The following is a 14,024-nucleotide window of genomic DNA, read 5'->3' as shown; positions in this document are numbered from 1 at the left end:
GAGTGGCAGAGATCCGGCCGATGGAGTTATAAAGATTCCTTCTTCTATTCCAGAATCATCCTTAGTCGGGCAAGTTGTCAGGAACCCTGCCCGTCAATCCTACTAGCCTCCACTTTGAGCCGTTCCAGGCAGCTTGCTTTCATCATGTGTTCACAGTCTCCCACCTCACACAGGCACCCCGTGCTGCCTGGCCGGCTTATGCTGCTGCTTTGGCAATGTGCCTGCCCATCTCCACAAGGGCCATTTCCAGGCCTCTCCTCTCCTCTAATGTCCAGACCACTCCTCTGGCTTCTCATCCTCACCAGATGCCCTCACCTCTCCCTTTACAGGTTAACTGACTCACTAAACACACAAGTTTGGATCCCTGCGTGTCGGGCGGTGTTTGAGGTGCTGATTTGTTCAACACAGGCTCTCTCTTCTTCCTTCTGGTGGACCCAAGAGCTGTCCCCCCTCCCGTTTAAGGCCAAGTTCAGCTGCACTTTGACCCCACTGCCTCCTGCTTTCTTAAGAGCCTTACAATGTCGACCATCCTGCCTCTCACTCGTGTCTGCAAACTCTCCCTCTCACGTTCTCACTTTTTGGTAAACACGTTGCACTCTCTTACTGAAGAGAAAAAGGCTCTCATAGGACTCTGCCCCTGCAGCTACACCCTCTCTCCTCCCTGCAAAGCACACTTGTTGAGTTTGGGAACTTGTCTCCATTCCACTGCTTCTCGCTCCATTCTCTTCAGTTGCTCTAGCCTGGCTGTCAGGCCAACCACAGCTCTCAGAAGGTCCCCAGTGACTTGGGGCATCCTGATCCCTCCCCACACCTCATGCCCTTTGGATTTTATCTCCTAAAGATCTCTTGCATCCATCTCTGCTGCCACCCCTGTCTAGTCAACTGTCCAGCACAGATGATGGTGGCAGCGGCTCCCCCCACCCCCACCCCCAATTCTCCACACGCAGCCAGAGCCAGGCCCTCCTCCCTGCTCCCCACTCCACTGAAAACCCTTCGGTGGTTTCCCACTGCCCATAAGACAGGATAAACACGTAAGATCCGGCATGACCTGGCCCCGGCCCTCAGGGCACTGTGCTCCTCCCGCCTTGCTCTCTCTGGGGCAATTAAGACCAGCCTGCTTTCTGACCTTGTTTCTTGCTATACTCCCTCTTACCACAGGGCCTTTGCACAGGCTGTTTCCTTTACCTAGAACAATCTGCCCTATTAATTCCTTCAGATTTTAGCTCATAGGTAGTTTGCTTAGAGAAGCTTTACCTGAATTCCTGAACCTAAACTCCCCTACTGGCATCAGAGCTCCAGTCTCTCTCTTTAGTTACGACAGTACTCCCTTTAAATACTAAGCCCCATAAAGGCAGGGAACCTGTCTGTTTTTACCAACACTGTTTCTTCAGCACCAAGCACTTGCAGGCACCCAATAAACCAACCTGCCTTGATGACAAAGCTGCCATGTCAGGCCCTAGTTAATGCTCAGTGCTGGGCCCCCCACAGCTCACTTGATCCTGCCTTCTGAGGGAGGCGTCCCTGTCATCTCCCAGACGAAGAGACAGAGGGCTGGGGGTCACAAAAGAAGCGGTGGAGAGGGGGTCTGTGGCTTCCCTGACTTCCACCCCCATGTCATGCCGCCTGGTCAATGTGACATGTTTCCTGTTCAGAAGTATACATTTCTCCGCATCCCTGCTCCTCACTCCATCACAGCTACCTGAGTAGAGATGGGAGATGAACCAAGCGGTCATATTTGCTCTAATACCAAGCCATGTTGATGTAATTTTTTTCTTGAATTTACATGACTTTGGACCCAACAGAACTTTACTTACCATTGTTAAAACGAGATTAACGGCATTATTTAAAGGACATTTATTGATCATTGGATTAGAAAGAGAATCAGAGAGGGTCTTTATTTGACGGCCTCAGAGATATGCTAGTTGGCAGCCCAGGGAGTTTTGGCACCAACACCACTGGACGCTGGGCTGACCCCCCACTCAAGGAGAGAGAAGCCGCTCAGATTTCATGCTCCTTTTAAGTAAACACATACACACACTCACCAGTGAGCTTATCTCGAACCCTGTTAATAATCTGAATAGCTTTCTTATTTAGGGCCTCTGGTTTCACCAAACCGTCTCCAACTGGAACACACAAAAGCAGAAATAACAGTAAGCCTGGACCATCACAGCAGGTTCAATGGACGCCTCTGTTTTTCTCAAATATTCATTTTTGTAAATGTTGAGTAATTCTTCCTCTTTGTCTATCTTTGTCCTCAGAATATAATGAGAAGTTCACAGAACTTCTCCTGCTCAAAGGCGGTTTTGTTGCTTCCTCTGACTGACCCCCCTCACGGTCCACCCAGCTGCTGTCTTCCTAATGACCTACTCACGGGTGCGAGTCCTCAGAGGCTGGACTTACTGAAAGAATGAATAGATTCTGGCACTGTGGTCCCCGTTTTCTTATGGGCTGGTTCCCCAAGTTCCACACCGTCCAAAATTTCTGGGAGGAAAAAATAAAATCAAGGAGCAGAAAATTCAAACACCAAGCCTGTTCCAAGGCATTAGCTCTCATTCTTCATGGGCTGTATTCCCTTTAACACTGGCTCCACCCATCTCCAAGGGGAGAGGAGAGAGGAAGTGTTGCATCACTCGTCATGAACTGAAAAGTTTTTAATTCTGTCAAGCAGGAATTTGTAAACAAACAGCATTAATAAAATGTTCTGACACACAGAACAGAATCATGAGTCAAAGATCTGGTAAGAAAACGTGTTTGTTTGGCAAAACCTGGTAGTAACATAAAGGAAACTAGCTTTCAGTGGGTCACACACAAGATGGAAGTATTATTCCTTGGAGGAGCTTTATACATCAGTTCTGGAGAGAACAAGTCCACAGGCTTTAGGTGACCCTTCCCTGGCTGTCACCTTCAGAAGAGTCTAGGATCAGAATGATGGAGCTATTTACACATGCCCCTGTACACCACAGGCCTTCACGATGATGCTAGTGATAGTAATACTTTTATTAATGACTTCCTGGAACTTAACTATTAAGCCACATAAAAACAGCCAGGTCCACCACCATCTGGTGCCACCAGAACAGACTGTCCTAACTCCCCTCTGCACGTCACAGGCAGCACGTGGGAGTCACCCAAAAATGTGGTAATGAGGCAGACCCGGAGAGCTGAACCTGTACGTAACACGCACTGCGGGTGGGGCCGGTCATCTGCACACACTGTGGGTGGTTCAGGTATTCCTAAGTCCTGTCACAGTGGCCAGGGCAGAGTCCACGCTACTCAGAGATGACACTCACCCAGGATCCCTATTTCCTGCCCAGACCACCCATTTCCTTTGTACCTCTCCAGATTCCACCCATCCAGTCAGGCCCAGCTAAAAAGTCACCAACCCAAAAGCTCCCTTAACCACTGCAGCTCAGAGTGCTAACCCCTTTCTCTAAGTCCCACCACCCTCTGTCCCCGCCGAACCACACGGTACTCAAGTGCGTGTGCAGTGGGCTGTCCTCTTACTGTTCCATATGGTCTTTGGTCAATTCCACATGGGGTTCTGGGCCCCTTCAGGGCATTCTCGGTGTGTCACATTCTTTTTGCACCTCTAAAGCATCATTTGGCTCAGCTAACTAACTAGCTCCATAAGTACTTGTAGAGAATATTTTACTTTTTTTTTTTAAACTCCCACAGTATTTTCCAAAGCAGGAACCATGTAGGATGTTGTTAGATGTGGGGGTCAAAGGGCATGGCTGGGGGAAGGGCACGAGGGGAAGGGTAAATAAAGCTGAACAGCTTTACTCTAAGACCCCTGAGAGCATTTAATACACAAAACCTGCTCTGGTTCTTGGAAGAGCATTATCTTCTTGGAACCCGGCTGGGACCACATTCTTGGAAACAATGTTTCCTATGGTTTCCTGCCTCCTCTGGCAGCAACACTTCTGCTGTTTCCGTCTTCCCATTTCTGAGCTACTAACATAGCGTTAGCAACAAGGTAACAGAGCCAGTAATTACCCTGATCCAGACACCATTAAAGAGCGTGCTACATGTTGACTAATGTTCAGACGTACTTTTAACTGTGCTTTTATAGACAGATTAAGACTGGATAGTTGGATCAAAATGTCTGAGCTTTAGGTACCCACTCCATCCTGAGAGGCATTAAATAAAAAACATATATTAGGTGCTTGGTGCTCAGTAAATATTTCTAGATCAGGTTTTTTGAAATTAAAGGAGGATAGAATCTCTGCAAAACTGTCACTGTTACGAACTCCTGGAAAACATGTTTCTCTCCTTCATACTCAGGATCTGTTACCACTTTAAAGCAAGCCTCCTAATAGCAATAATGAAGTTCACCCTATTCTCGAAACAGTCTGGACAAGAAGGGGCAGAGTCTGCAGTCCCTCCTGGGACGTACCCACCTACTGACTGGCCAGCAGAGTAGGAATCTGTCCTTGTTCGAGATCGCTTGTTGCCTTTGGTATTTGCTAGGGGAAGAAATAAAGGGAGGATTAAAAAGTGCTTCTGACTTTGACTTGAAAGAGACTTGGTTGATATATTTTCTTATAATTGTAAAAATATAATTTCCCCCAAAGCTATAACCCTTAAGAGAGAACCAAAGACTCGTACTGTTCGGGGGTAAACGGGTGGGTGTTAGCACAGGTATTCAATCCTGAGGGGCACTGTATATGGTCAAGCTGAATTTAGACAACGTAAACCAGACAACAAGGTGAAAGTCTGATGATCACATTGGATCAGACGCCTCTTCTTAGTAAACTTCTTCTAAAGGGACAGGAAAAAAGAGCAGCCTGTGATATCGCTGACACAAATCAAACTGTCTGCATCTCCTACCAAAATTCCATCCTGCTACTTAAAATGAAACCCAAACGAAAATCACTAGAGTACTTAATTTATCCTAAAAAATATTTTAATTAGCATCTAACTTGATGATTGCAGTGTTCTGTCTTAGTTAATAAAAACACTTGAAATTCATCTCCAGCCACCGGCGCTGCTTTGTGGAAATGTAATGCAGCCGCTCAGTGACGTGCCTCAGGCTCCAGCTGAGGGGGGCAGGTCAGTGAAACGTGGCGTGTCAGACAGCCCTAATTTGGGGGGCTGCGGGCTCCAGTTCCCCAGCACTTGCTCGCACTCACTGTCCATCAGCCTCCAGTTGAGCAAGGGGTCATAGACAAAGGCTTCCAGCACGGCCATGACACTGTCCTTGTGCTCCCGAAGCACTTCCATCACCGTGTGGCACGTGATTCTGTAGTTGCCGTCCAGACCGGTGACCTGCAGAAGGGCCAGAGCCACGCCCCACAGAAGTCACTGGCACTGGCCTTTGAAGGCCTTACAGCCAAAAGTCAGACAGTCAAGGGGGTGTGTCACCCCCACTTAGGAAGAAGACAGAGGCTGTTACCGACGTATCAGGCTGGGAATGTCTTTGGAGCAAAGGGTCAGGTCAGAACTGTGATTCATATGAAACATGGTCTGACGTAAAGAATGGTTAAGACTTTTAAAGACTGACCATTTCTAACACAATGGAAAATGCCTGGAAACGACTACAGAATAACCTGGGCATCTGAAGAACTGGAGACCTAAAGAGGCAGCCTGTCCTCATGGAGGGCGGTAACTGTACGGGCCCCCTCCTAAAGCAGCTCGTTTCCAAGATCCACTCACCTCCATAGCATTGGTCAGCATTCTCGTTAGTCTAAATGGAATCTTCTCTGGGAATTTCTCTCTGGTCATAGCAACCTAAGGGTAATAAAGAAAAAAACTAAGTCCACCGGTTAGACTGCGTTCTTTAGCTGAAGCTAGATACAGGCTGTGTGAAGGAGGAGGGATTCCTCCACTCAGAGAAGGTGTATACACCGTGGCCTCTGCCACTAAGGGTTTTGATTTTTGGGTCCACTCGTAGTATCAGAAAGCATGGGTTTCATTTGCTAGATTGATTCTCTGTCACCTCAGTGGTGACACAGGAGTGAGATATTGCATTTTGGGCTTAAGTCTGCCTAAACAGTCAGAGGGGAAAGCAGTCATCTGGGAAGGTGAGCTTTATGTGGTGTTCTAGAATGTGGGTTCACCTCAAAGCAGTCCCCAAAGTCAATGTGCAGGATCTTCCCGCTCAGCCGGTCCAGCATCAGATTGGAGGGGTGCCTTTGAGGAACAGAAGAGAGACCAGGAGGGTCAAGAGAGCAGCGCAGATGAACAGAGGATCAGGTCTGTGATACTCTGGGCCCTGGGCTGGCAACGCACAGCGCTCAGGCCAGATTAACCATGCCCCCCAGCCCCCTGCTTTGTAAATAAAATAGTTGTGACAGATATCGAATGGCCAGCAAAGCCTAAAATATTTATTAACTGGACCTTTGGAGAAAAAGTTTCCTGCTCTAGGCCTCAAACGAGAATGTATCTGTGTGAGCCACAAGCTGTCCCATGATACCACGGCAAACTTCCTGAGGCCTTCGGTCACAGCATAAATGGTTTCTGGCAGTGCTGGCATCTCAGGGTCACGAGGCTCCATCTTTACTTCTTAGAACCCACTCCCTGAGCCCCTGAGTCAGTCCAGGTTGGATCACCTGATTTTTGTCAACAGGCATTCTACTAATTTTTTTTAAAATAAGAATTTATTACTTTTGTGGGATAACTTTTTTGTTTTTACTCAAAAAATTGCATGAGACACAGCCCTAGGAGAAAAACAGTAGACATCAGAATACTAGTTGCATTTAAAAAAAAAATTCTGAACATTCCTAAACCACTTTTTCAGTCAGAACATTTGGATGAAATTTATTATGCAGAAGTATTGGAAGAATCTACTTTGGTTGGTTTTAATTACAGTGATTACTTATCTTAGCATAGTGGTGATTGATAAATGTTTACTGAATCAATAACATCAACTGGATTTAAAATGGCTTCTAATACGTTAAACCAACCTATGGAGAAAGTAGAACCCTTGAACTATGGTTTTTATTCTCTTTAGTCTGATATGCTATTCTGTTGGCATGGATATAAATAGGGGACTAGGCTGATGCTGCAAAAGACGCCTAAAGTACAAAATACAAACATTTACCAAGTGGTCATAAGTCTCACTGGAAAACAAAATGAAAGCATTCAAGAAAACTACAAGGGAGAAAGAAGACTGAAAGAAACAAATTCACTCACCTATCGCCCAGGCCCAAAATATACCCAACCATGGACATGACTGCTAAAGAACGGGTATAATTGGTTCTTCGATCAAACCACACCTAGAACACAGAAGCACACATGATCGAACTTTCACTGGTTTCATCATAATTATACCCCATTTGGCTGTTTGCTTACAGTCCATCAATAACCAGTTAGAACATACAATGGAACAAAACTCCCATTCATAATTACAAAAATAATAAATTATGCTCAGAATTGGCTTAATTAGAAAAGAGCAGAACTTAGATGAATATTTTAAATAAAGTTTCCTTAGAAATATAAAGACTTGAGTAAATGACAATATCTGTCTAAGGATATCCACTTAAGAGTGAAAAGATGTAATATCCTCCCAGATTATTTAATATATTTAATGTATTTTCTTTTTAAATATATTTTCAATAAAAATTCAGTGGCACGTTTTTAGGAGAACTTGACAAAATGATCCCAAAATTTACCTGGAAAAAAAAATGTGAAAATAGCCAATGAGAAAAGACCAGTATTAACAGTATGGTACTCGAGAAGCAACAGGCAGAAAGGTCAATGAAATATAGTTATAAAAAGAAATCCAAGGGCATATAAAAATTCAGTACATAATAAAAATGGACTCTTTTAAACAGTGGGGAAAGGATGGATTGGGTAATACTGTGACATTGGCTAATCATCTTAAAAAAATAAAATTTATACCCTAACCTTAAATTCCAAATTGGGTTAAGAATTTAAAAGTAAAAACAAATCTTACAATTAGTACAAGAAAATATATGTAAAAAGATGTAATCTTGAGGTGGAGAGAGCCTTTCTAGATATAAGCCAAAGGTAGAAATTTTAAAGAAAAGGATTAAAAACCTTTTAACTTCTAACATTTAAAAATGTTGTACACCAAAAGGCCTGAATTGTACAAATGTGGTGATACTTATGTAACTGACTGAAATTCAGGAGAAATTTATTGGGGCTTACAAGGAAAACTCAATTAAAAACGTAGATGATCAGGTTCCAGTGTTATTATAGGCTTAGACTGGGTAAGACTTTATAAGGAACTACTAAGTAATGTTTAGCTGATTATTCATTTGAAAATGCAAGTAATAAGGACATCAGAACTATTTGTAAAATTAATATGAAGACTAAAGACAATTTTGTGTGTTGCTAATTAAGAATTCGATTTAACCATTTACCATTTACATGATATAGTCAAACATTATTACTCCAGGCAAACAATGTATGGATTTTTAAAGATTTAGTAATTTTGTTATTTGATCAGGAAAAAAAATGTTGTACACCAAAAACAAAACAAAAATTTCAAACCAAGAAACATAGTATTAACAAAATTTAAAAACCAAATAAACAGGAGGGGGAGGCTATAGCTCAGTGGTGGAGTGCACACTTAATTAGCATGCATGAGGTGCTGGGTTCGAGTCTCGGTAACTCCATTATAAATGAAAAAATAAATAAACCTAACCACCACCGCCCAGCACCAAAAAAAAGGAAAAAAAAAAAGATAAATAGAAAACTTATAGTATATATGAAAAAGATTTAACAACCTTAATATATAAATCACTCAAATACTATGGTAAGTAACGGGAGAAAGTTAAACTACTTCTGCTGAGTTCCATGGCTCACCCATTTCGTTTCTGTTATAAAAGACGGCACACAATGCACAGCTAATCACACAAAGATGCACGCAAACAAACAAGAAAGCCACTCCTGACAAGAGTGGGTGTGCCAAGGGCCGGGGCGCCGTACCTCGGAGCTGGGGCTTTTCAGCCACAGCAGCTTGGCCAGGTCGTCCCCGGCTGTGTTGTTGACGGCGTGCTCGAACACCTCGACCTTCTGCATCAGGGTCAGGTGGTCGTAGTCCGGAGCCATCTGCATCAGGACACAAGCATTCTGAGAGCGCAGCCCGAGACAAGCAGCTTCAACCCAGGAAGAAGCAAGGCGCTGGGGGCCGGGCAGAGCTGGGCTCTAGTTCCACCACCACCGCCAGAGGGAGGGAAATGAGGAAGAGCAGCGGCCACACTAACCCGCTGACCACGGGGAGGGCTGAGGCACGAGGGCAAACACTGGGCCTCGCCTCAGTGCAGGCCTGCTGGTGTGAGTGAGCGGGCTGGAGGGTTCAGAATCTTGGGAACAAACAATTCTAGTTCTTATAACTTACACGTCTACTAAACATTATTTCCCCAAACGGCCAGCGCTCTGTATACGGCAGGCATTCAGCAGATACATGTTGCCTGATAAACGCTACTACCCAGTCTCACGGAGGGCGATGAAAGCCTAATTTCTGGGCTTTAGTGTCCTTCTGTTTCTCAGAAAAGGTTACTTGCTTTAGGACTTGCATTGTTAAAACCTCTGTCTATAGCTAATTCCCTCTAACAGATCTGTCAACGATGGGCACGTACAGGAGAGCCAGAGACGCAGCTGTGCACGGAGTCCCTGACTTGTGAGCTTTGCCCCCGGGACAGTAAAGGGCTGGGCCTGGCAGCACATCACATACCCGCAGCATGATGCGATGCTCAATGTTGAGAAGGATCTTCTTTTTCTCCCGGTAGTCCCGGATGAGGGCGTGCAGCGTGTCACAGTGGGGAACCCAGCCGATGAGCCCCGAGTTGGTTGATAAGGGAATGACAGCATATCTCTGGATACTGGCACCCACAGGAAAGCAGTGTCATTGTACAGAAAGCAGAGCAGACCTCGGACCCACTCATGGTACGTGTGCACTGGTTTTAACGAACCCACCTGCACAGGGCTGTTGTGAGGTGTGTAATGAGGGACCTTTCCCACAGGGTAAGGATAAAGCATCACATAGGGTCAGGGAGCCGATGGTATGAGGGCACCATCAACCTTCCCAACGTGTCGAACAAACTCACTGCTTTGGGGGAACAATCTCGTGATTATTTCTAAGCCTAAAATAACCTCCCCACGTAATATTCGTGTTCTTAATAGAAAGAGGAGTAAGCGAAGACTGGGGCCAGGAAGGGCTTGGCTAGGTCGTCTTCCCTCACTATAGGGTAGAACACATCACATTTGTGGAACCTTCAGTCTAATGGCCACTAATTGTTCCTTTCTGAATCCTTTGGAGGTTATTAAGAGTGCTCTAAAAACATGGAGAATTTTTCTCTTTGTGTTTGGTACCTTGGCTGTTGATGATTTCCTGTCAGGTACATAATTTTATAATTTATTTAGTAAAGGTACATGGCTGCCTGGAAGAGGTGTAAGAAATAACCAGAGGATTTCTTAAATCAGCACGACATCCTGAATACCTGAGGTTTTTACGAAGAGACGTTGGGTCGTTGGCCAGAAGGGTGTTGACCAGGCCGAAGAGCTGCATGACTCGTTCGTCCTGCCGCAGGTCTTCGTGGCCCTTCAGGAGGAAAACAAACTCGTGCCCGTTGCTGCCTGTAAGGAATGGGGTTGGGGGGGGGCAGTCAGAGGTCAGAAGGTCTCAATTCTGTTAGCTGGTGGACCACCACCATATTCACAAGAGTCGACAGACATGTACCTTACCCAGTCACACCTCCCCCACAAAGCACTCCCTAGAAGGGAAGAAAAGAATGGCCCTTCTTTTGACGGTCCTTCAATGAGACGGCATTCAAATTAAAAACAAAGAAAACATTTAAAAAGCTGGTTCTGCACAAAGATGGTCACTGTACACGTTCCCCTCCCCAACCCGCTCTCTGCCCTTCTCTCTCTTGCTCTGACCTGAGAAGCCTGACCTCTAGAGACCACATCCCTTGGGCTCCCTGGTGGGTGTGGCCAATGGGGACACTGGCAGGAGGTCAGAGGGAGGGACAAGGGAGAGGTTAGGGTATTTGCCAGGCTACGGTTCTAGAAGTCGCTACCTCCCTCTGTCTGGGCTACAGCTTCTAGGGGACGGACTCTCTCTCCAGGTTACAGTCCCCAATGGCTCCTTGCCCTCTCAGGTCTTGAAAGGTTCACACTACTGGCTCTCTTAACTCAGCTCACCCCTCCGGAAACAGTTCCTTCATTAAAGTCTTTTTAATTAAACACTGTCAAAACCTGACCATGTTTTAATGTTAGAAGATGCCAGCCCATGGAGAGACAGCCGCCCGTGGACCGCCATTCACTGGTGCTGGTGAATAGTCACTGCATTTAAGAAACATAAGCATTGCTGAGGGCGAGAGACCTCAGCGAGCCATCAGAGCACTCAGGCCTCCTGAAACTATCCTAGTATGCAACACTCCTCATCGTTAGAATTCATTTCTACTTCAGTTGTTCATTTTACCCAGCCATTTTCCACAAAGAGGGAATGTGAGAATAAACAAGATTATTCAAGAGCCCGGAAGCCCTTCCTTCGATGCAGCCTGTCACCTTCCGTGCTTGCGTCCGATGTCTCTTTGCCGGCCTCAGCAGTTCTCCCACAGCTGCCCACCGTGACCAGCTCTCCACATTGCAAGCGAGGTAATTCCCTCCCGCCTGTTCTTGTGCAGGACCACTATGCTTCACTTAAATAAGTCCAGCTATTTGAATAAAGCAGGAGTCCCAGGGAAGATGTAATAAGGAGAAATGCACTTGTCCTCTACTCTTCTCTCAATACACAGGAGATGGAGCACATACGAAAGGTTACTGGTGTGGATAGCAAGCAGCAGTTTCAGAAGAGGGGAGGGGTTCAGCCAGGGTGCGAGGGAGACGCAGGGGGTGAAGCGGACAGTGATCCTTACCCATAAGTGTCAACTTCCGGGGTCTCTGCTTGGATGTGATGACTTGCAAAGAAGGTGCGATGGACTGAATGCGGATGATGGGCTGGTTGGGGTCATACGTTCCTGGCACAGCCAGTTCAAGGTCCCGGCACATCAGAAGCTTTGGGGACACGTACTGCAGCTCTAAGGACGTGAGCTGTGAACAATTACCGCAGGGGTTAGTCTTCTGCCTCCAGGGAGGAATTCACATGCCATCTAAGTATTCTTCAGTGGATTGCTAAGAGCGATGACTTGTCCCAAAGTCTCCAGGTAGGAGCGCAACCATGTGCTTGGGCATTAGTGTTAGACTGTTCACAGATAGTGAAACAGAAAGGACTGTGAGGACAGTTAACCCTCCCAGAACCTCAAGATCCTACCTGAGGCAGCTGCTTAGAGATGCGTCTGAACACATGGTAGTAGAGATCCCAGGCCTGGGTGAGGTCCTTTACGTTCCCTGACTTCATGTACTTCCTGCACCACTCCTGGGCCTCCATTAAATCTCGACCATACGCCTGGGAGGGAATGCAGAGATTTGCAAGTTGTCACTTGTGTCGACGAAGCCCCACGGCTCAATCTCCAAGCAGACAGAACTCCTCAGGAGCGCACCCTGGCTGGAAGGCACCGGGGCGGATGGCTTAGCAAGGAAAGCTCTCCAGCATCCCAACCTTGAAGCTCAAACCTCAGGATGGCTTCTTAGGGAAAGCAGGGTTGAAGGGAGATGAGAGGACCTGGTGAGGAATCTTGTGGTTTTCCAGTTATAATTTTAGGAGGGTTCTTGTAGCTGAATGAAGATTACATTTCTGGTGTTTTATATCCTCTGACCTCCGTCAGAATGCGTTTTATTCTAGTCAGTAGAAAGGCTGGGGGGGAAGGAGTCTGCAGGAGGCTTTGGGGTGCTGCCCTTACCTGGTTGAAGGACGTCTCCTTCAGAGTCTGGGGCCCCCGCTCCATCATGGCGTGCAGGGGCTCCAGCACCTCGAACATGCCCTTCACGTTCCTCTCCCCGAAGTACAGCCGAGACGCTTCCTCCAGGCCTTCGTGCCACATCTCGTGCCAGAGGATGGCCACTCGGATCAGCTCCTCGCTCACCTGCATCAGAAGGGGGATGGAGGGAAGCCCCAGGATAAGCTAAACTCAGAAAGGCCCGTGTTGGAGAAGCAGGAGGTACTCTTTCTGGCAGCCAGAGGGAGCACACAGCCCTGCCAGGAGCAAGGAGAACACTCTCACTCTGGGCCTCTGCTCGGGGACTGGAGGCAAGGAGCCCCGCCCTGGCCCCGACTCACCATCATGGCCTGCTGCACCAAGGTGTTACTGTGCTCACACATGTTCTTCAGAATCTTATTGGCTGCGTTGTGACGGGCTGTGGTGGTGGACTTGGAAGCCACGGTCAGGGGGTAGATGAGGGCCTGAAGTAAGCACAGAAGGACCACTTGCAAACATGAAAGGAGCCTGACACTCACTTTGGGAGGATGCCAAGAGAAATGAGGAGTGTGACACTGACACTCATTTGAGTCTACCAGGCAGGGGCTACATGACCCCAGGGAGGAATCCTTCTTTTTGAGAAGGCCCCTGGGTCCCTGGCCCACCAGCTGGGCAGACCCCCCTGGGGCAGGACAGGCTGCCGCTCCCAGGGGCCCTCATGTCTCTAGAGCAGCTTTAGGAAGGGCTGACCGCCAAACCAAAGGGCCAGCCGTGAGATGAGAAACTGCACAGGGTCTCCACGTACCTGGGGGTGGTACCGACCAATGTCTGTGAGAAGCTGGTGAATGAGACGTCCCACCAAGGGCCTTGGCGTATCGATTCTTGCAATGAGCTGAGGTATAACCTGACATTCAGAAAAGACACAGTATGTAGCGTGAGACATGGAGACGACTCCAGTTATTCTTCTGAGCAACAAAATAGCTCTTGTTTTTTGTTTTTTGTGGGGAGGTAATTAGGCTTATTTATTTTTTTAAATTTAATTTTATTTTTAAAATATATTTTTATTGACGTATAGTCAGTTTATAATGTGTCAGTTTCTGGTGTGCAGCACAGTGCTTCAGTCCTATAAGAACATACACATATTTGTTTTCATATTCTTCTTCACCGTAAGTTACTACAAGATACTGAGTATAGTTCCCTGTGCTGCACAGTATGAACTTCTTGTTTAGGCTAATTTACTTTTAGAGGAGGTACTGGGGA

At 46.6% G+C, this 14,024-nt stretch overlaps 1 protein-coding gene across 1 annotated transcript in view; it reads right to left on the bottom strand.

Annotated features, from left to right (window-relative positions):
• Nucleotides 1-14,024, bottom strand: part of MTOR (mechanistic target of rapamycin kinase) — a 115,726-nt gene that overhangs the window by 2,013 nt on the left and 99,689 nt on the right. Inside the window, exons 42-56 of the mRNA XM_031464051.2 lie at nt 13,570-13,668; nt 13,127-13,249; nt 12,750-12,932; nt 12,221-12,355; nt 11,826-12,000; nt 10,407-10,542; nt 9,641-9,788; nt 8,893-9,015; nt 7,132-7,214; nt 6,057-6,129; nt 5,653-5,727; nt 5,130-5,265; nt 4,398-4,463; nt 2,401-2,481; nt 2,043-2,123 (exon numbers count right to left, since the gene is read on the bottom strand). Of these exons, the coding sequence (XP_031319911.1) occupies nt 2,043-2,123; nt 2,401-2,481; nt 4,398-4,463; nt 5,130-5,265; nt 5,653-5,727; nt 6,057-6,129; nt 7,132-7,214; nt 8,893-9,015; nt 9,641-9,788; nt 10,407-10,542; nt 11,826-12,000; nt 12,221-12,355; nt 12,750-12,932; nt 13,127-13,249; nt 13,570-13,668 (1,717 nt within the window). The remainder of the gene's footprint in view (nt 1-2,042; nt 2,124-2,400; nt 2,482-4,397; nt 4,464-5,129; nt 5,266-5,652; nt 5,728-6,056; nt 6,130-7,131; nt 7,215-8,892; nt 9,016-9,640; nt 9,789-10,406; nt 10,543-11,825; nt 12,001-12,220; nt 12,356-12,749; nt 12,933-13,126; nt 13,250-13,569; nt 13,669-14,024) is intronic.

The sequence above is a fragment of the Camelus dromedarius genome, chromosome 14, assembly GCF_036321535.1.
Source record: "Camelus dromedarius isolate mCamDro1 chromosome 14, mCamDro1.pat, whole genome shotgun sequence".
Taxonomy (NCBI): Eukaryota; Metazoa; Chordata; class Mammalia; order Artiodactyla; family Camelidae; genus Camelus; species Camelus dromedarius.
This window is presented reverse-complemented; position numbering and strand designations above follow the sequence as displayed.